Source organism: Benincasa hispida, chromosome 2 (assembly GCF_027475165.1).
Source record: "Benincasa hispida cultivar pf3 chromosome 2, pf3_genome.v1.1, whole genome shotgun sequence".
NCBI lineage: Eukaryota > Viridiplantae > Streptophyta > Magnoliopsida > Cucurbitales > Cucurbitaceae > Benincasa > Benincasa hispida.
This window is the reverse complement of record NC_143479.1, coordinates 11,309,013-11,329,905: the sequence shown is the minus strand read 5'-3', so window position 1 is coordinate 11,329,905 and position 20,893 is coordinate 11,309,013. Positions and strand designations below refer to the sequence as shown.

Here is a 20,893-nt window from a genome sequence, read left to right as displayed (position 1 = left end):
GTTGGGGACTTATTTTATGTGTCCTTTTATTCTTTTAGGTTACTTACAAATGAATAAAAAAAGAAGAAAAAGTTCATATGAAACATTTTCATGAAGGTTTATTTACTATTTTAATAATAACCTGCCATAAGTTCCAAAGACCAAAACTCAGCTTAGACAAAAAGGTACCATCAATATAATCTTAACTCTTGGTTTCGTCTTATCTCTAGTCCGCATGTTGTAACAAGGTTCATCAGTCTCGCACTCTTGACTGTACAAACTCTTTTGCCTTCATAACTCGAGGTAATGATGTATCGATATTTAACCTTCCTTAACACTATATCATTTTTGTGTTGATGGTTTTATTTAGGATTTTATTACATTGAACTGTTATAGTTAACCGAGGAAGGTAGGAATTTAAGTTTTATATAACATCTTCTTTGGGTGGATCCTTATGACCTTTTCTGAGTTTGAAACTGCTAACAAAATTTTAATACTCATACCTTGTGTGGATCCTTATGGCCTTTTCCAGACATGTGGGTAATGTAGAGCTTGCACTTGGTGGTAGCAAGGTTTATGCTGGTTGCAATGAGAAGCTTGTATGGAGGCGCACACCATGGCTCAGTGTACATTTTACTAATTGATTTCAACTTTGTATTGCTCATTGATTGTCACTTTTTTGTTTGGAAAATTTTGAAATTCTTCGTATTGGCCAGTCTGTTAGAATTATAATTCTTATATTCTTTTTGAAAATGTTCATATGGACTTACCTATTTTAATACTCTTCATTTTGATGAATGTTTGTCCTAGATATATATGCGATTGTTGAACCAAAATATAAGAACAATTTATAGGTAAACATATATTAATTTTTTTAAAAAAAAAAATCATAAACAAACTTGACAAGTTAAATGTGTCAAGTAATTTTGCACTTGACACTTTATTCTTGTCAAGAACACCCATATACTTGACATTTTTCACATATCAAGTCAAGTATATTTTAACAGTTTTAACATATCAAGTAAAAAATATATTGACGTTTTTTATTTGTCAAGAATGTTAATATTCATGACATTTTAAAAATGTCAAGTGTTACTGTTCTTGATGATTTTTTTCTAGTCGAAAACATCGACATTCTTGACACTGGATTCCTTGACATTTTTTAAAATGTCAAGAAAAGTAGCACTTGACATTTAAAAAACATTAAGAAACACTGTTTCTATAGTAGTGTCAATGACACTCAATCCTTCCAACAAAGCTCTAGCTTTCAACATTGTTACTGTACCTCTTTGAAATTGACTTGCAACTCCCAAGAATCACACAAACATTGTGATCCCAAACAATCTAACCCAACCCCTTCCTCTTTCATTTGACCAAGCCACATCCACATTCACCTTCTAGTTACCAAATAGTTGGAGTGGACCAAAAAAGAAGAACGAGTGGCGAGAGAAGGAGCTAGGGCAACAAGACCAACTCCTCCCTCGAAGCTTCAAACGAATCATCAAATTCACTCGTATGAGAATCAATTGTCCTTTTGAAAGAAGTAAAATCAGATACTCCATTTTTAAAGCATATTCTATTTCTCAAATTCCAAAGGCTCCTAAAGAAATCAAATAATTGTTATCATATACCTTCTCTTCGTCGTAGAGTCGCCTACCCAAGGGAGTACTGATATAATATGAGATTATTTGATAATCAATAGTTTTTTTTTTTTTTTTTTGAGAACCTAATTTGTTTAGTTATTATATACAGTTAAGTGGTTAGGTAATTAGTTTGAGTAATTAGTCAATGTTTTTTAAATTAATTAGTTATTTCTTGAAAGTATCCTTTGAGATGTAATAATGGTTTTCTTTTTTAATATTATCTTAATTAAAAACAAGAACATATTTTAGCATTTTCTTTTTTTTTTAAAAAGTTATTGAAATGAATTTCTAAGTTGTTATTGACCGTTGATGCTCCTCTATCTTAATTTCAGGTCATCTTAGTTGACACTGGTACCCCTTATTTTCATTCTGCGAGGTAAGAAAAATCTCAAATATATATATATATATATATATAGATATTTTCTAGTTCCACTAGTTTTAAACTCCATGCTTTGTCTCCATCATTGATCAAGAAAAAGACCCAAAAAAAAGGGAAAAAATACATCAATCTCCACTTACAAAAATGTCCTCCAACTTTATTTTTTTTTAAGAAATACTCGTATACTTTCGAAAATTGTAATATCACAGAAATTTTTTTCCAAATGCTTCAAAACTACTTTTGAATAAAAATTTTTAGAATGTTAAATAAAACCTGGGACATGAAACGGAGTTGCAATACTTTTGACAAAAAATTGGATCATCATACACCTGTCCAAGTTTCGGTTCGTGTCTGTAATTTTAATCAGCTTTGAAAGTGGCTATTTTTCCCTTTTTTTTTCCCCTCCTAAATAAACAAGCCCGACCCGATCCGACCCGACCCATCAATACTCGTGGTCCAGCCCTTTGCTTAAACCCTCAAAAAAAACCCCAATTTGGAAACCTTCTTCCGTCGTAAATCATTCAGGCCGCCGAGAGGGGTTTCCCCGAGCAACCATGACAAGAAGAAGCGCAATTTTCACTTCCCTGAGACTGGCAAACTCGTTCTTTTCGACTCGGTCGCTATATCCCCAGGTGACTCGGTTTTCACCTTCTTCTTCTATTTCTCATCAATCCCTCATCCCCTGTTTCAGATGTAATCATCGTGTTCTGTTTTTCTCGTCGAAGCCCCATTCGCTTCTCGAGCTTGTATTGGCCAACGATTGGTCAGAAATGTTAGAATCAGAATTAGAGACTTTAAACCCTACACTCACACACGAAACTGTTGTCTATGTTCTGAAAAGACTCGATAAACAACCCCAAAAGGCCTCGGATTTCTTCAACTGGGTCTGTGGGAAAAATGGGTTTACTCAGAGTTCTTCGATTTATAGCATTTTGCTTAGGATTTTTGCTCAAAATGAGTCGATGAAGCAGTTCTGGATTACATTAAGGGTAATGAAAGAACAAGGGTTTTACCTAGATGAGGAAACTTATTTGACCATTTTTGGGGTTTTGAAAAGCGCAAAGAAGGCCGCAGATGCCACGGCTCTGACTCATTTTTACAATAGATTGCTGCTAGAAAATGGCATGGATAGTGTTGTGCGGAAGATAGTTAATATTGTTTTAGGATCAGATTGGAGTAGTGATATTGCTACAAAACTTGAGGAGCTTGGCATTGCATTGTCAGATAATTTTGTGATTAGAGTGTTGAAGGAACTTCGGAATTCTCCTTCGAAAGCCTTGAGTTTTTTTCATTGGGTTGGTTCTAGGCCGGATTATAATCATAACACAGTTACATACAATGCAATTGCCAGGGTCCTTGGACGGGATGAATCGATTGAGGAGTTTTGGGGTGTGATTGAAGAAATGAAGAATGCTAGTCATGAGATCGACATCGATACTTACATAAAGATTTCCAGGCAGTTTCAAAAGAGCAAGATGATGGGTGATGCTGTCAAGCTTTATGAGCTTATGATGGATGGGCCATACAAACCCTCATTGCAGGAGTGCAGCATTCTTTTGCGGACCATCGCTGCTGGTGACAATCCAGATTTGAGCTTGGTTTTTAGAGTCGCCAAGAAATTCGAGGCTACAGGGTACAGTCTCTCCAAAGCTATTTACGATGGAATTCATAGGTCGTTGACAAGCGCGGGAAAGTTCGATGAAGCGGAGAATATTATAAACTCTATGAGAAATGCAGGATATGAACCTGATAATGTTACATACAGCCAACTGGTGTTTGGACTTTGCAAGGCCAGGAGACTTGAGGAAGCTTGTGAAGTGCTGGATGAGATGGAAGCACAAGGATGTATTCCTGATATCAAGACTTGGACCATTTTAATTCAAGGATATTGTAATGCCAATGAACTTGACAGTGCTTTAGTTTGTTTTGCAAAGATGATAGAGAAGAACTGTAATCCAGATGCTGATCTTTTGGATGTGTTGATTAGCGGTTTCCTTGGCCAGAAAAAATTAGATGGTGCATATCAGTTGCTGACTGAGTTGGTGAATAAGGCTCATGTAAGACCATGGCAAGCAACATACAAGCAGTTAATTGAAAAGCTTTTAGAAGTAAGGAAACTTGAGGAAGCTATTGCCCTTCTTAGTTTAATGAAGAAACAAAATTACCCACCTTTTTCAGAACCATTTGTTCAATATATCTCCAAGTTTGGTACCGTGGAGGATGCTGTTGATTTTCTGAAGGTTCTGAGCTTAAAAGAATATCCTTCCATGTCTGCATATCTTCATATTTTTAATTCATTTTTTAACGAAGGCAGATATTCTGAGGCCAAAGATCTGCTCTTTAAATGCCCACATCACATTCGAAAGCATAGTGAAATTTGTAAGCTCTTTGGATCTGCAGAAAGCAAAATCACTCCTACCACTCAATCTTCTCCCAACCCCATTGGAACTTGAATAATCACATAATACAAAGATCAATAGCACATCAGATACAATTTCTTGTGGCTATGTTCCTACTTGTTTTTAGTCATGAGATTCAGTTATGCCATCGAGGATTAAATCATCAACAGAATGTTGAAGTGTAGATGATTTAATTTGCAAAAAACCAGCAGGCTTGTCAATCTGGTGGAAAAAAGGTGCCTTATGCTGTGGTCTTTACCTTCTTGATTCTTTAAAGCAGTTTGATTCATTGGTTCATACACTCATCATAATTTATCTGCTATGTAACACAGTGACAAAATGCGAGTCTCTGGGTTTAGGATGAGAACAATACAGACTTGCTTTCTTCCATTTTCTTTTAGACCCTGTACTTCTGTTTACATTCTTCATTTGTATTGCAATGCGCCATCGTGTGAACAGGCGCTGATAACTTCTTTCATTTTCATATTTGATGATAAAAACTTCAATCGTCGAAGCAAATGTGATGTTAACGTTTGAAGGGTTTGCCATTTTTTTTCTGTTCTTGTATAATTGCATCTGCTTATAGTTGCACGAATCAAGTTCTACAATAGCTTGAGAGGGTTTAAGAAATATTATAAGCTGAAATTTATGGGTTTATGCTGCCACCACAAAACACAAAAACTTGAGCTCTCCTCCAGATCACGGATCATTCTTCACTTGATGGATATATGAGGGTTTTAGCAGTTATTTGGTATCAGTGTTCTGTGTCCAAAAGTCTATAAAGTTGACTACTTTGTAACACCTTTTTCAATTTTGTTCTTGATTCATGATACCCAAAATGGAAAGAGTATCAATTTACTTAATGAACCTTCAGTTGGAATTTAGCCAAGACAACGAACAGAATTTTTGTGGATTGTAAGGAGAATCTTTTGGCTGACTAATTCTTGAAAACTGAGAAATGGAAATAGAAAACATTATAAAATAGCGTCTAAACTATATTATCAAATTTAATATCTTTTGAGAAAAAGGAACAAAAACAAGAACGGAAAATAGTTATAAACAAGTTTGTTCCTTGAAAAATGAGAAATAGGATCATTTCTTTTGGTGGTTGAATAGAACCATTTGAAGATGAGCTGACTATTTGTTTTTCTGGTTTAAATTGAAACAAACAAGTCAATCATTGTACAACTCTTCTCTTTCATGAAAAAAATTCTCTGTGCATAGAAATGTGGGAAGTTCTGTTCTACTCCTAATCCTCTGAACTGAGCCATCCATATATGATATATTATCAAATTTAGAATCTTTCAAGTGCCACTTTCCTCTGAAATGGCATCGACACTCACTTCCCTTCCCAATATATCCTAACTTCCATAACCCACATTTCCCAGTTCCCTGAAAATCCAAAATCTTTAATTCTTCAGCAATGCAAAACTTGCATAGACCTCCATCAAGTTCATGCTCACCTTCTCAAAACTCGCCGTCTTCTTGACCTTGTCATCACAGAAGTCATTCTCCAGTCTGCAGCTTTACCCCTTCCCAACACCATAGACTATGCCCTTTCCATTTTCAACCATATTGACAAACCTGGAATCTCGACTTACAATGTTATGATCAGGGGTCTTGCTTTCAAGCTATCGCCTCATAATGCCCTTCTCCTATTCAAGAAAATGCATGAAAACTCAGTTGAACATGACGAATTCACTTTCTCTCGTGTCTTAAAGGCTTGCTCTAGAATGAGAGCGCTGAAGGAAGGCGAACAGGTTCACACACTGATTCTGAAATCTGGGTTCAAACCAAATGAGTTTGTCAAGAATACTTTGATTCATATGTACGCGAATTGTGGGCAAGTTGAGGTTGCACGTCAGGTGTTGATGGAATGCCAAAATGAGGCCTAGCTGTGTGGTGTCACAATCGCACCTTCTGAAGGAGCTCGAACAAGTCAGCCAATCCAAGTCCAAATAGTCGGTGGCACAATGGGCGTTTCAAATAACCTCCACCCCTATTCTTCAGAAAAAGGTTTTAGAAAACGGGTTTAGAGAAAAAGGTTTTTGAAAATGTTTGAAAGCATGTGTAAACAATGAACATTAGTCGTACAGCTAGAAAACACTAAGCAATAACACGGCTTTATAGCATACAACTCACTAGTATGAGGATATGATGATTGGTCTTATCCCTATATAGTGCATTTTGAACAAAAGTACATCCATCACCCTTGCATATGGAAATGGGCGAGCGATCACACACTAAGAAAAGTACATAGAAAGCAAACTATCTAGCAAAAGGAAATACATAAAATGAAAGCATAGTAAAATGAGGTGGAGGCAGACATGCAGTCATGGGAAACACGCTCTGGATAAGCATGACCGTGACATTCTTCCCCACTTAATTGGCTGACGTCCCTGTTAACCGACTCTGCTCGAACTCAGGAAATTGTTGAACAGTTGCCTTGAGGTCTTATGCACGCTTCCAACGAACTTCTCTGTCTTGGAGGCTTTTCCACCTCTCTAGGAACTCTTCCCAGCTTGGTCCTGATCTTCCAACTCTGTCGCTTCCCTCAGCAAGTCTCTCATTGACTTCTTCCTCTGTCATTTTCTTCGTCGTGCTAGTCGGACGGGTCCTCACCCTATATCGCTCCTTAACATGGTTGGGATGACAAGGTTTCAATCTACTTACGTGGATGACAGGATGAATCTCCATCCACGATGGTAACTGCACCCGATAAGAGGCTTTCCCAACCCTTTGACAACTTCCACTAGTCCTCTAAAGCTGCTCGCGAGGCAACATTCTCTTTGTCCTCGACTTCAAAACTGTCTTAGGCACAAGTTTACCCGAACCTTGTCCCCTGGTAGGAACTCTCGGTGTCTGGACTTCCTTCTTCTTCTTCTCCTCCTCTTTGGAGACAGGGACTTGTGTAAACTGTCTGGCTCGACAACACAACACTTCTCCAAGACACATAGAATGTCTTGAGGGGTCTTCTCTTCCATGGTTTCGATTGACTCGTGGGCAGGGCCCTTCTCCAATTGGAGGGCCGAGATCATCCTTATCCCATTCGGTTGTCCGATCTCGGCATGCACAAAGGTGGGCGTAGACCTTGTAATCACTAGACATTTGGCAAGACGTATCGAAATTACCTGGTGTTCAAGCAAGAATTCAATCCCTAACACCACATCAAAGTCACCCATTTTGTCGATCACGAAATCGGCAAGTCCACTCCAATCCTCCAACTTTACGACTGCTCTCTTTGTCATTCCTGTAATAGACAAGGTCGTAGAGTTCACTGCTTTCATTTTACCTGCGCCCCCTTCCCAACAGAGATTCAACCATCTGGCTTCTATTTTAGACATAAAGTTATGGGTGGCTCCTGAGTTGACCATGGTACTTTTGGCCAATCTATGGTTGACCCAAGCATCGACATACATCAATCCGCCCTTTAGGGGTTCCTTTGATTCTCCCACATTCTTCTGGAGGGCAATTAAAAATCTTAGGACCCCAACTCGTGGGGTTCCATCTTCCTCGGCTTGCACAGTCTTATCCTCTACCTGAACAACTTTACCTTTCTAGTCCGAGGCTAATGAAGCTTGGAAAGCGTTAAAGGTTGCTCGTTTTGGACATTCGCTCACCTTGTGCTGCCCCTTGTAGGCCGATAGAAATTCTATTGATTTTGCCACCGTCACGTATTTCCAGTCGTCTGCTGAAGTGGTTTTCCATCCCCACTAGTGTCTCCATCTCCCCTACTATTCCTCGATGGGCTCAAACCATTGCCCCTCCTCCCTTTATTAGGGGATCTCAAGTGTTGCCTCCTCTCTTAAGATTTATCAATTAAGTCGAAGAACCATTCGACCGCCGAATATGTGGCCAAAAGATCTTGTATTCTTTGTTCATACAACTTCATCTTTGCCTATGGTGTCAGACCCTCGAAAAAACAGAAAACTGTGTCTTTTTCAGACATATCTCTTATGTCCAACATCAACCCAACAAATTGTTTCACATAGTCCCTGATGGTGCCGGTATGTCTCAATTCCTATAGCTTACGTCTTGCCAAAATCTCAACATTCTTAGGGAAGAACTGAGATCGCAACTCTTGTTTTAGTCTCTCCCACGTGTCGATGGTGCACCGATCCTTTTGGACGTCCATGAAGTGGGACCTCCACCATAACTTAGCATCCTCTGCTAGATGCACCGTTGCTAGGGTGATCTTGTGTTCGTAGCTCTAAAATACTGCTCCATGTCAAAGATAAAATTTTCTAGCGCCTTCGCATTGCGAGCCCCATAGAAGGGCTTGGGCTCAGGTACTTTTACCCCGTTGAATTGGATTGCACCCCCAACTGAGGCTTGGTTTTCCACCGCTCTCATGGTGAGGTTAACTCTTGCACTAATGTCTGCAATCTCTACCCGGATGTCATCAATGGTGGCTCGAAAGTCCTCGGACAATTCAGTCACCATCTAAATTATCACTTTCTGTGAGTTGTCTAGTTTTCTGACATGCTCTTCCATAGGGGCAGCAGAGCCTGATGAACTATCCCCACACTCGAGAGGCCCACTTCTTATAGCTTTTGCCTCTAGGGTGTCAACCCTTGCCATCAATTCCCTGACGGGCATCCAGTCTAAGCAGCCAGCCATCACATCAATTTCATCGGCTTTGTCAGCGGCTTCTTATAATCAAGTTTCTAGGAACCAAACCTGATCAGGGACTTCTATTTGATAGAGCATTTGCTTTTCTATCTTGACCAATTAGTCAACATGGGACTTACCCAACTGCTTTGTAGCAGACATGATCACATATTCTCAACTCCGTAAGCCGACTTGGCTCTGATACCAATTGTCACAATCACACCTTCTTAAGGGTCTCGAGGCAATTGTGCGGCACTTGTTCTCGCCCTCAAACAAGTCAGCCAATCTAAATCCAAATAGCTGGTGGCACAATGGGCGTTTCAAATAACCTCCACCCCCGTTCTTCAGAAAAAGGTTTTAGAAAACGGGTTTAGAGAAAAAGGTTTTCGCAAGCGTTTGAAAGTATGTGTAAACAATGAACATTAGTTGTACAGCTAGAAAGCAATAAGCAACAACACGGCTTTATAGCATACAACTTACTGGTATAAGGATATGATGATTGGTCTTACCCCCATATAGTGCATTTTGAACAAAAGTACATCCGTCACCCTTGCATATGGAAATAGGCGAGCGGTCACACACTAAGAAAAGTACATAGAAAGCAAACTACCTAGCAAAAGGAAATATATAAAATGAAAGCATAGTAAAATGAGGTGGCGGGACCAACAAGAGCGTAGCTTAACTAGCATAATGTTCATATTATCAACCTCGTGGTTTGAGGTTCAATTCCCCTTCTCCACACTTTAATTACAATATCTCTTCAAAAAAAAAATGAGGTGGCAGACATGCGGCCATGGGCAACACGCCTTGGACAAGTGTCACACCCCACCCCAAATCACCCTCTTAGCCTAGAGAAGGGCATGACTGCAGTAGTTATCAACCCTTAGGCTGACACTTACTGCCCAAAAAACTCTTGCGGAATAACTCTGATACCAAATACAAATTATATGGAACAGGACGACTGTAGGCCCACAATTTATTAACTTAGAAACTTAATATGTTTAGAGTATTTACAACATTAGATTTACAAGTCCCAAAACCCACAAACCCTAGTCCCTATATGAACAATAGTAACATGTGTACAATATTAACAGTAACCATCTAGCAAACGGTTACAAGTCTTTTTGTCCTTTAGTGGCAGAGAAGATACTGAACTATCTTCAGCATTGCATTTTACCAAAATTAGTTATAAACAACTTTTCTCTTTAAAGCATGTACAGTATAACACATATACAACATGGCTTTAAAGATGGTAACGCATGCTGGATAAAATCAACATATGTAAATAGTTTTTCAATAATAGGCATGCATTTACAACACAATTCAGATCTTTCTTGGAAACCACTTTGTAAAACTAGTAGGCATGAGAATTATTTTCGCAAATATGCTTTCTGTAAAATGTTTGTAATAAAAAAAGTTTAAAAACGTTTTAGTTCGAAAACATTTTAGCCACTCACCTCGAATTCTTAGGAACTTTTCACTCTAGTAGCTCCTCGGGTCCCTTTTTCACCCCTAGAATCCAGATTCAACTTACAACTTAGAATACTCATAGTTCTGAACCTTATTTGGAAATACTTCCTTCTACAAACTTATTCTAAAATGTCTTAGGAATCTTATCTTAAACTTCCAGCTCAGAATTCTTCGTGGTTTGGCTGGAATCTCAAAATCTTCAAGACTGGCTCAGACTGATCCGACAGTCTGACCCTTCTGCCTTTTTCTCAACCTCCAGCCTAGTTCCTTTGAGTCTTTTCCTCCGGCAACCCTACTCTGAAAACTAGACTTCTATATCTTTCAGATGGATTTGGAATCACTCCAAACGCACGAGTAGATTGGAAGATCTCTTTATCCAAAGTTGACACATTCCTCTAAACCCTCACTGCCCTCTACTTTCTCTAAGAAATTTATGATTTTTCTGTGATTTGAAAATGAAATCCCAACTCTCTATTTGTAGGCGTTCAAATTGCTCGTGGGATTGACAACACCTACTTGGCTGCATGGCCAAATGTTTAATCCTCTCTTTATCAACGTATGCTGACTTCACCTTGGTTCAATGTATTCTTCCCAAACGCATCCAACACAATTTCTTAGGGTTTAAGAATTTCTCTTAATCGAACACCTAGATTTTAATTGACGTTTGCCTTTACGTCTTCAAGCTTTGTTTGTATTCAAATTAGGGTTTTTAAATGCATAATCCACCCCAATGCGTCCAAATACATTGCCCAGAAGCTTGCTCGGCCTTTCAATGCATAGGTGAGGCGTGGGCGTGACGTTCGAATGCAGCACCAGACAAGGCATGGCTGACGCACAGGCTGCTCTCGCTCTCTCCCACTTTCTCGCTCAAAATCTCGCTCTCTCTACTCTCGTTCTCTCCCACTTTCTCGCTGGTCTTGCTCTCTCTCATCTTCTATCCAATCTCACTCTCTCTCATTCTCTCCAATCTCGCTGGTCTCGATCTCAATGATCTCGCTCTCAACGATCTCGCTGATCTCACTCTCAACGATCTCGCTGATCTCACTCTCAACGATCTCGCTGATCTCACTCTCAACAATCTCGCTCTTAGCTACTGCGAACATTATTCGTCTCCATGCAATTTCTACACGATTGTGCCACTAGTCACTTGCCTTCCAATGCTTTGTGCACAACACGCATTTCACATAAATTTTCCATACTTAGCCAATTTTTCCCAAATTTTCCAAACTCAATGTCCATATTTTTCTTTTCAAATCCTCATTCCTTCTTCACCATTTCACACTAGCTTTCTCATCAACCTACTTAACTTATTTATGCAAATTTAAATAGAGACACACAATTAAGTGGAAAATTAAGACAATTTAAATAAGAAACACACTTAAGTGTAAAATTGGGATTCGGGGTTCACATTTACCTCCTCTTTATAAAAATTTCGTCCTCGAAATTTCGCCACAAGTCCGTCAGTTAAACAACTGCGGATACTTATTTCTGATTTGCTCCTCAACTTCCCATGTTGCTTCTTCTATAGCATGGTTCTGCCATAGCACCTTTATTAATGGGATTGTCTTATTCCTCAAGACTTGTTCCTTTCTGTCCAGAATCTCCACTGGTTCCTCCTTATACGATAAATTCTCTTTCAACTGTAACGGTTGCTCAAATAATATATGAGTAGGGTCTGACACATACTTTCTAAGCATCGCCACATGAAACACATCATGAACACGAGATAATTCCGGAGGTAAATCCAATCGATATGCCATTGTACCAATTCTTTTTATTATCTCATAGGGTCCAATATATCTCGGGCTTAACTTCCCTTTTCTACCAAACCTGAGTATTCCTTTCTACGGAGATAATTTCATAAATACTTTATCACCCATTTCAAACTCTAATTCTCTTCTCCGCTTATCAGCATGTCTTTTTGCCTATCTCGAGCCGTCTTAAGATTATCTCTTATAATCTTAATGTTATCTAACATCTATTGTACAAGTTCTGGACCTAGTAATTTCCTTTCACCGACTTCATTCCAGTATATCAGAGTCCTACATGGTCTTCCGTATAGGGCTTCATATGGTGCCATTCCGATACTCGAATGGTAGTAGGCATGAGAATTCAGATCTTGCTTGGAAGCCACTTTATAAAACTAGTAGGCATGAGAATTATTTTCGTAAACATGCTTTCTGTAAAATGTTTGTAATCAAAATAGTTTAAAAACGTTTTAGTTCGAAAACATTTTAGCCACTCACCTCGAATTCTTAGGAACCTTTCACTCTAGTAGCTCCTCGGGTCCCTTTTTCACCCCTAGAATCCAGATTCAACTTACAATTTAGATTACTCATAGTTCCGAACCTTATTTGGAAATACTTCCTTCTACAAACTTATTCTAAAATGTCTTAGGAATCTTATCCTAAACTTCCAGCTTAGAATTCCTCGTGGTTTGGCTGGAATCTCAAAATCTTCAAGACTGGCCCAGACTGATCCGACAGTCTGGCCCTTCTGCCTTCTTCTCAACCTTCAGCCTAGTTCCTTTGAGTCTTTTCCTCCGGCAACCCTACTCTGAAAACTAGACTTCTAGATCTTTCAGATGGATTTGGAATCACTCCAAACGCACAAGTAGATTGGAAGATCTCCTCGTCCAAAGTTGACACATTCCTCTGAACCCTCACTGCCCTCTACTTTCTCTAAGAAATTTATGATTTTTATGTGATTTGAAAATGAAATCCCAACTCCCTATTTGTAGGCGTTCAAATTGCTTGTGGGATTGACAGCACCTACTTGGCTGCATGGCCAAATGTTTAATATTCCCTTTATCAACGTAAGCTGACTTCACCTTGGTTCAATGTGTTCTTCCCAAACGCATCCAACACAATTTCTTAGGGTTTAAGAAGTTCTCTTAATCGAACACCTAGATTTTAATTGACGTTTGCCTTTACGTCTTCAAGCTTTGTTTGTATTCAAATTAGGGTTTTTAAATGCATAATCCACCCCAATGCGTCCAAATACATTGCCCAGAAGCTTGCTCGGCCGTTCAATGCATAGGCGAGGCGTGGGCGTGACGTTCGAATGCAGCACAGGACAAGGCGTGGCTGACGCACAGGCTGCTCTCGCTCTTTCCCACTTTCTTGCTCAAAATCTCGCTCTCTCCAACTTTCTAGCTCAAAATCTCGCTCTCTCTACTCTCGTTCTCTCCCACTTTTTCGCTGGTCTTGCTCTCTCCCATCTTTTATCCAATCTTGCTCTCTCATTCTCTCCAATCTCGCTGGTCTCGCTCTTAATGATCTTGCTGATCTCGCTGATCTCACTCTCAACAATCTCGCTCTTAGCTACTACGAACATTGTTCGTCTCCGTGCAATTTCTACACGATTATGCCACTAGTCACTTGCCTTCCAGTGCTTTGTGCACAACACGCATTTCACATAAATTTTCCATACTGAGCCAATTTTTCCCAAATTTCTCAAACTCAATGTCCATATTTTTCTTTTCAAATCCCCATTCCTTCTTCACCATTTCACACTAACTTTCTCATCAACCTACTTAACTTATTTATGCAAATTTAAATAGGGACACACAATTAAGTGGAAAATTAAGACAATTTAAATAAGAAACACACTTTTAAGTGTAAAATTGGGATTCGGGGTTCACAACAAGCATGACCGTGACACATGGAATTCAATGTTAGCGGGTTATACGAAGAATGGGCTTTGGGATGAGGTCGTGAAAATTTTTCGAAAAATGTTAGGAACTGCATATTGAATTTGACGGTGTTACAATGATTAGCGTATTGATGGCTTGTGGAAGATTAGCGGATCTGGAAATGGGTGAGTTGCTTGGTGAGTACATTAAGTCAAAAGGGCGAAGACAACTGTAATGACTTCACTGATTGATATGTATGCCAAATGCCATCGAGTTGATACTGCTCGAAAGTTGTTTGACAAAATGGATAAAAGAGATGTTGCATGGAGTGCGATGATCTCGGGGTATGCTCAAGCTGATCGATGTAAAAAAGCTCTTAATCTGTTCCATGAGATGCAAAAGGGAAAAGCGGATCCAAACAAGGTAACAATGGTCAGTGTTCTCTATTCATGCGCTATGCTCGGAGCTTACGAAACCAGTAAATGGTTCATTTCTACATTCAAAAGAAGAAGATGAAGCTCACTGTTACTCTTGGAACTCAACTGATAGATTTCTATGCTAAATGTGGGTATATAGATAGATCAGTTGAAGTTTTCAAGGAAATGCCTTTCAAGAATGCCTTCACATGGACGGCGTTAATTCAGGGTCTTGCCAATAATGGAGACGAAAATGGTTCTGGATTTCTTTTCTTTGATGCTAGAGGATGAAGTAAAGCCAAATGATGTAACTTTCATTGGTGTTCTTTCTGCTTGTAGCCATGCTTGTCTGGTTAATCAAGGTCGAAATCTTTTCAATAGCATGAGAAGAGATTTTGATATTGAGCCAAGGATTGAGCATTGTGGTTGCATGGTTGTTGATATTGATGGACGAGCTGGGCTTCTTGGAGAAGCTTATCAGTTCATAAGATAACATGCCTATGCCACCCAATGCTGTTGTTTGGAGGACACTTTTGGCTTCATGCAGAGCTCATAAAGACGTTGAAAGGGCAGAAAAATCAATGGAACACATAACTCGATTGGAGCCTGCTCATAATGGAGATTACATTCTTCTGTCAAATACCTATGCACTGGTTGGTAGGGTTGAGATGCAATCAGGGAGAGATCTTTGATTAAGGAGGAGATTAAGAAGATGCCGGGATGGTGTAGTACGTGAGTTTTTTTCAGAAGATGGAGAGCATACACACTCTAAGGAAATACATGATACATTAGATAGAATGATGAACCGGATCAAGTTGCTCAGATATGTGCCCAACATAGAGGATGCTAGACTAGAGGCTTAGGAAGAGAGTAAAGAAACTTCGGTGTTGCATCATAGCCAGAAGCTCGCTACTGCTTATGGTCTTATCCGGACATCTCCTCGAACCACCCTTAGAATTTCGAAAAATCTGAGGATGTGCAGAGATTGTCATAATGCAACGAAGTTTATATCATGAGTCTTCGAAAGAACGATCATTGTTAGGGATCGGATTTGTTTTCATCATTTTAAGGATGGCCTTTGCTCCTGTAATGACTATTGGTAAGTCTGTTTTATAGTTGGATGGCTTACACTACAGATTTCCTTTCCTTGGGAGGAAACAAATCAATTTATTTGAGAGAAGTCAAAGGCAGGTATTATCTAATCAGCATTGTTATTGTTATTTCGATGAGTAATCCACACAAGAATGATAATGATTGTTTAATAAGCCTAAATGTAGGCAACTAACTCAGTTACATATCTTCAACTACAGTATCATTTCTGTACATAATCTGATCGACTGGAGGCGTAAAGCACTAAATCAAAGCAGAACGTGAAATGCCTGTTCTGTTCCCAACACTAAATTTAAAGATCCAGATGGGAAATATGAAACTATTATGCTTATTCAAGTACTCAAGTATACAATCTAATAGATCAGCAAAAGAATTCTTATACAAATTTTATTGGATCATGATATTGAAAGTATAAGTAAAAAGAAAAAGGGGAAATCTTACATATAAATATAAGTAGATACTGGAGTTGCATAATTTGCCAAGAGGGAATTATTGATCCTTTACTTGTAGCAATGATTTGAAGTTGAATCTTCAAGTTCTTACAACCAAGCATCAGGATGATCTTCCATTCTACCATGGTGATGTAAGGCTTAGGCTGTGTTACTACATAACTAAAACCACCTACACATTGATACATGGTGGGGAAGAAAGGAAAGCATTAGTTACATACAAAACATGTTATTCCGCTGCCTACTTCTGCACTTTAAACAGGGAAATAGCTCATTAAGCTTTTTCCTTCAGCTGCTATTGCTTTTTCTTCCACCATTCTAGAGCTTAGTAACAGTCATTGGAGCAGAAGAAACAACCTCTGGGATTATTTTCCATTTTAGCTTTTGGAGTGTCCCCTGAATCGTCACGGACTGCCATCAGTGAGCTTGTTCCGGGAGACTCAGGAGGAAACACCGTGTTCTCAGAAGAGAAAATTCGGGAAGGAATCACCGGCTCAGGGGGTGAAATGGTATAAAGGTAATTAAGTAACATTTGGATGATTTGGGTGAAATTTGGACGTGCATTTGCATCCTCCTGCCAGCATGATGTTAGAACGATAGCCAGTTCCTCTGGAATATTCTCTGCGCTAGGCCTAACATTCTGAAACAACAGAGGCATCAATCATAAACCAAAATTCCATCAATCAGAGAGATAACATGGTAAAAAGAGTACATATGAAGAATCTGATTACCTTAAAAGCAGCTGCATATGCTGCTTGAAGATTTGACATGCCTTCAAATGGCAACTTGTTGTGTAGCAGTTCCCATAACACAATAGCAAAGCTATAGGCATCCACTTTATGGTTGTAATGTTTCTTCTCCCCTTGCCTTAGTGTCACAGTGCTGTACAACTGACATCATATGACAATGCAATTAAGCTACTTTGAAATATTTTTCTCAAGTAGCAACCAGAATGCATGCAACCAAACTATGTTTCCTAAAACAAGCACCTCTGGAGCCATCCAACGGTAAGTCCCCGTCTCTGCAGTCATCATCTCTGTCAACGACTCTTCTCTTGCCAAACCAAAATCAGCTAATTTAACTGTTTTGTGATCTGCAGTCAACAGAAGGTTCTCTGCCAACACATTAAATTACAAATTTTAGGCAAAACACATTAGTTGTCATGAGTATGCAACACTTCATGAGAATCAATGGATGATCAAAGAAACAATACAAACCTCAGTATGCCTTTCATGCCTAAATCCCTTCGCAACACTTATCAAAGCAGTTTGGCAACTAAGCATCTTGTCTAACAAATTCTTTATACTTCTAACCGATGAATCTTTCAGTTTCTTAAATATTTCATCATTAACGCTATCGAATCCCAGCAGCTTTTTGTTAAAGAAAAAACTAGCCAGCATTGATGCCTAAAAGTACTTTAAGTCATAGGTTTCATTAGATCTTAGGGACATAGAGGTACAACCTCTAGAACAAATACTGCTCAAGTAAGGAATCCATTTAATACAAGCAAGCAAGTTCAAAGTTTCAGCCTATGAACTCTTGAATGTTCTTAACGGGACAGTATGCAATTGAGAACATGGTGTCAACTAAGGACCAACAACCAGTAAAGGAGAAAAATGTAGAAGCCTTCTGGATCCAGTACCAATTGAAGGTCCAAATGCTTAACTAAGCTCAAATTTCTGCCTAAAAGTAACTCGATCTCTAACTTGAAATTGAGAAAATAACTCATGGCAATCATCCTATAGTGACTTGAAGTTCTACCCAAATTATTACAATGCACTAATTCATTAAAAAAGTTGGGTAACAGATAAGTTGGAATGGAATGAAGAATTATAGGATTATGAGGTGGATCAAAAAGACTACCAGGTTTCAGATCACGGTGTATGATGCCATGTGAGTGAAGGCATTCCATAGCACGAGCAATATCAAGTGCAAAACCGACTGCCACACGTGTGTCCAAGCACCGTGGGCGCATATTGAGCAGGTACTTTCGTAAGGTCCCTCCTAATAAAAGCTCGGTTACTATCACCATTACAGGCTCCTTGCAGGCACCAATAAACTGTTTTACACAAGGATTCAGCATAATTAAGGGTCACTCATGGCATACTTTGAAAACTTCTTAAATGATCACGGTTTGTTTGTAAAATAATACAGGTGTGATGTAGGTTTCAAAGAAAATTTCAGTGGATCAGATGGAGTTTGGAGTCAAATCAAACCTTGACAAGATTTTTATGTTGTACTTTAGACAACATTGCAACTTCTCGAGCAAACCGAGCCTCTTTCTTTGCCACCTCATCAGCTGTTTCCCCTTTATGAACAATTTTGATAGCAACAGTCTGGTTTTTATATCTGAACAATCAGTGAAACATAGAATGGATATCATCACTAAACAAAGCACGAAGCAAAACAATTATCCTATAAACTTGAAGCAAATTGACCAAAAATCATGGAAACATAGCAAACTGTCATGCTAATCATTGATCCCTACAGAACACCAAGATTTCAAATACAAATGACTGAATTAACAGCAAGAAGAACACATAAAGGTAAGGAAAATGAATCTGAGTAGAAATTCTTGCAACAAATCCTAGAACAACGGAGACACATTTTGTTCAAATACTGCAGAGTTTCTCGTGAAATACGAAAATAATTTCTAGATCTCGAGATAGAAGAGAGCACCCAAACCAACATATTCCTTTCCTTTAAAGGGGCTCAATAAAAAGATCAAAGCAAAATTAATAGTGCTAGAACAGAGAATCTTCAGAGAGTTCATACTTGCCCTCATAAACTTTGGCATGAGCTCCCTCTCCAATTCTAGGTCCAACGAAGAGATGCTTGGGATCAACCAACCACTTGGTTTCCAATCTGAATTCATCCGTAGCAGAGTAAAATCTACTCCCAGCTTCCATATTTCTAGAAAAATCAAGAACAAAGAATCTAAATCAATCAAAGAAGTCTAGCAATTGCAATTCCCATATAAAATGTTAAGTAATCAACAAGTGAATAAGCTCAATACAATACATGATTGAGAGCTGCGATTGAACGTCGTGCTGCCTACAAAAACACCTCAAAAACCAACCCAGAAATCAATCGAAAAGTTGGATGGCCAATATGTCGATGAGCAGGGAAAGGGGAAAAATCCCTCATATTCTTCAAAACCCACAAAGCAGAAAAGGGATTGCTTAAAAAATTGATGTGGAAAGAAGAAAAGTCCCCAAAAGGGGAAACAAAAGGGGAAGAAGATGAACCAATCGCAAAGCCCTCGAGAGTTGAGAATCAAAGAGCATTAAAATAAAGCCCCAAAATGGAGGAAACTGAAATGGGGTTGATGGGTTTTTGAGTAAAATCAATGGTGGTGAAGATAAAGGTGTGGATCTGCAGAGAGAATCATGGAAGACACTGAAAGGAGTGTGTTGAGTTAAGTAAAGAAAAGGTTATGCAAAAGAGAGAAAAGAAGAAGGGTTTATGAATGAATCATAAAGTAATAAAGACTGTGGGAGCCGTAAACTAATGAACGGCACATGGAAACCGATCTTTTTCAACGTGGAGACAAAGCCAGTGTATATGGAATTGCCTGGACTACTTTCCCCACTTTCTAAAACACTTCCCCGTTCGTGTGTTTCACTTCAATCAAAGCTTTCCTTTAAACTAAAGGCTAAGCTTTTAATGGGGGAATGCAAATTTAATCATTTGCCAATTCCCATTTCAAAACCCATCATTTTCTTTTTCATCCTTAGCCTTCAGATAATGCTGACTCCTTTTCATTTTGATCCCTCGAATTCAGAGTCCAACTTTTTCTTATTTCCATTTTTATGTCTGGTCCTTCAGTCCAAATTGGTCCAAATATCGTAAAAAGATCGACTTTTTTCTCTCTCTTATGGGGTTTAATTATTGCCAATTCATTAGAAGAAACTTGATTAGGAACATGGGTTTTGGCCAATTAAGTGGGTTTTTATTGGTTAATCCAATTATTTATTGATCTTTTTGCTATTTTCGATACTCATTCATACTTGGCTATTTTTAGACCCTGTTTTGGGTAGTACAACTCGAGCTTTTGTTTTGGATGATTATGTAAAATAACTAAAAGTTCAATCTCTGTGGTATTTGAAAATTTTCAAATTTTAAATGCTTTTAATACAAGTATATATGTTGACTGGAAGATCAACGGCTCAAGTTTACAGCAATAGTATTGTTTTTCATTAATGGGAAAATGGATAAAAATTTGCCTATTTGGAGTTTGATTTTGTATTTTTTATCTATTTTTTAAAAACAAGTTTTTTTTTACCCCATTGATGATGAGAATGATGTAAGTATGGAAAATGCTGGTTGTACAATTACTTTTATGCCCCTTATTAAATTCTTACTTTCAATTTCAAAAACCAATCTACCAAATTAATTAACAAAAAATTCTCCACCTCAAAATTTTATTTACAAAAAATTATTTTATCCTAAATTAATTGACAAAAAAATTTTCACATTCCAATACAAAAAATTCTCTACCAAATTTAATTTGCTTACAACCCCACAAAAAGTTCTCTTCGCCAAATTATTTCCAAAATGAAAAGTCTTTCGTCAAGTCTAAAACTTGTATTTCACTAAGTTGTAATTTTATACACTCCGTAAGAAAGTATGTATTTCATTTTGTATGTATTCAATAGTTCGATAATTTTTCAAAAATTTTGACAAAAATAAATGACTTTTTTGGAGTTTGATTTATGCTTGCTTTGTTGATTTTTTTTTTTTTTTTTTTTTTTTTTTTGTAATGCTCTACATTTGATATTTATATAAAAAAAACATGAAAAA

At 38.2% G+C, this 20,893-nt stretch overlaps 2 protein-coding genes and 1 pseudogene across 2 annotated transcripts; 2 read left to right on the top strand and 1 right to left on the bottom strand.

The window, feature by feature from the left end:
• Window positions 1–2,485: 2,485 nt before the first annotated feature.
• On the top strand, window positions 2,486–4,948 carry BIR6 (Pentatricopeptide repeat (PPR) superfamily protein). Its single transcript, XM_039024711.2, has one exon. The coding sequence runs from the start codon at window positions 2,556–2,558 to the stop codon at window positions 4,452–4,454; it is 1,899 nt and encodes a 632-aa protein (XP_038880639.1). The 5' UTR covers window positions 2,486–2,555; the 3' UTR covers window positions 4,455–4,948.
• A 778-nt stretch (window positions 4,949–5,726) lies between these two features.
• Window positions 5,727–15,634, top strand: LOC120070878 (pentatricopeptide repeat-containing protein At5g66520-like; annotated as a pseudogene).
• A 314-nt stretch (window positions 15,635–15,948) lies between these two features.
• On the bottom strand, window positions 15,949–19,935 carry LOC120071929 (serine/threonine-protein kinase STY13-like). The gene is made up of 7 exons (XM_039024365.2): window positions 19,112–19,935; window positions 18,866–19,003; window positions 18,307–18,439; window positions 17,954–18,149; window positions 17,080–17,204; window positions 16,822–16,980; window positions 15,949–16,730 (listed from the first exon to the last, which is right to left on the bottom strand). The coding sequence occupies exons 2-7, from the start codon at window positions 18,997–18,999 to the stop codon at window positions 16,416–16,418; spliced, it is 1,062 nt and encodes a 353-aa protein (XP_038880293.1). The 5' UTR covers window positions 19,000–19,003; window positions 19,112–19,935; the 3' UTR covers window positions 15,949–16,415.
• Window positions 19,936–20,893: the final 958 nt, after the last annotated feature.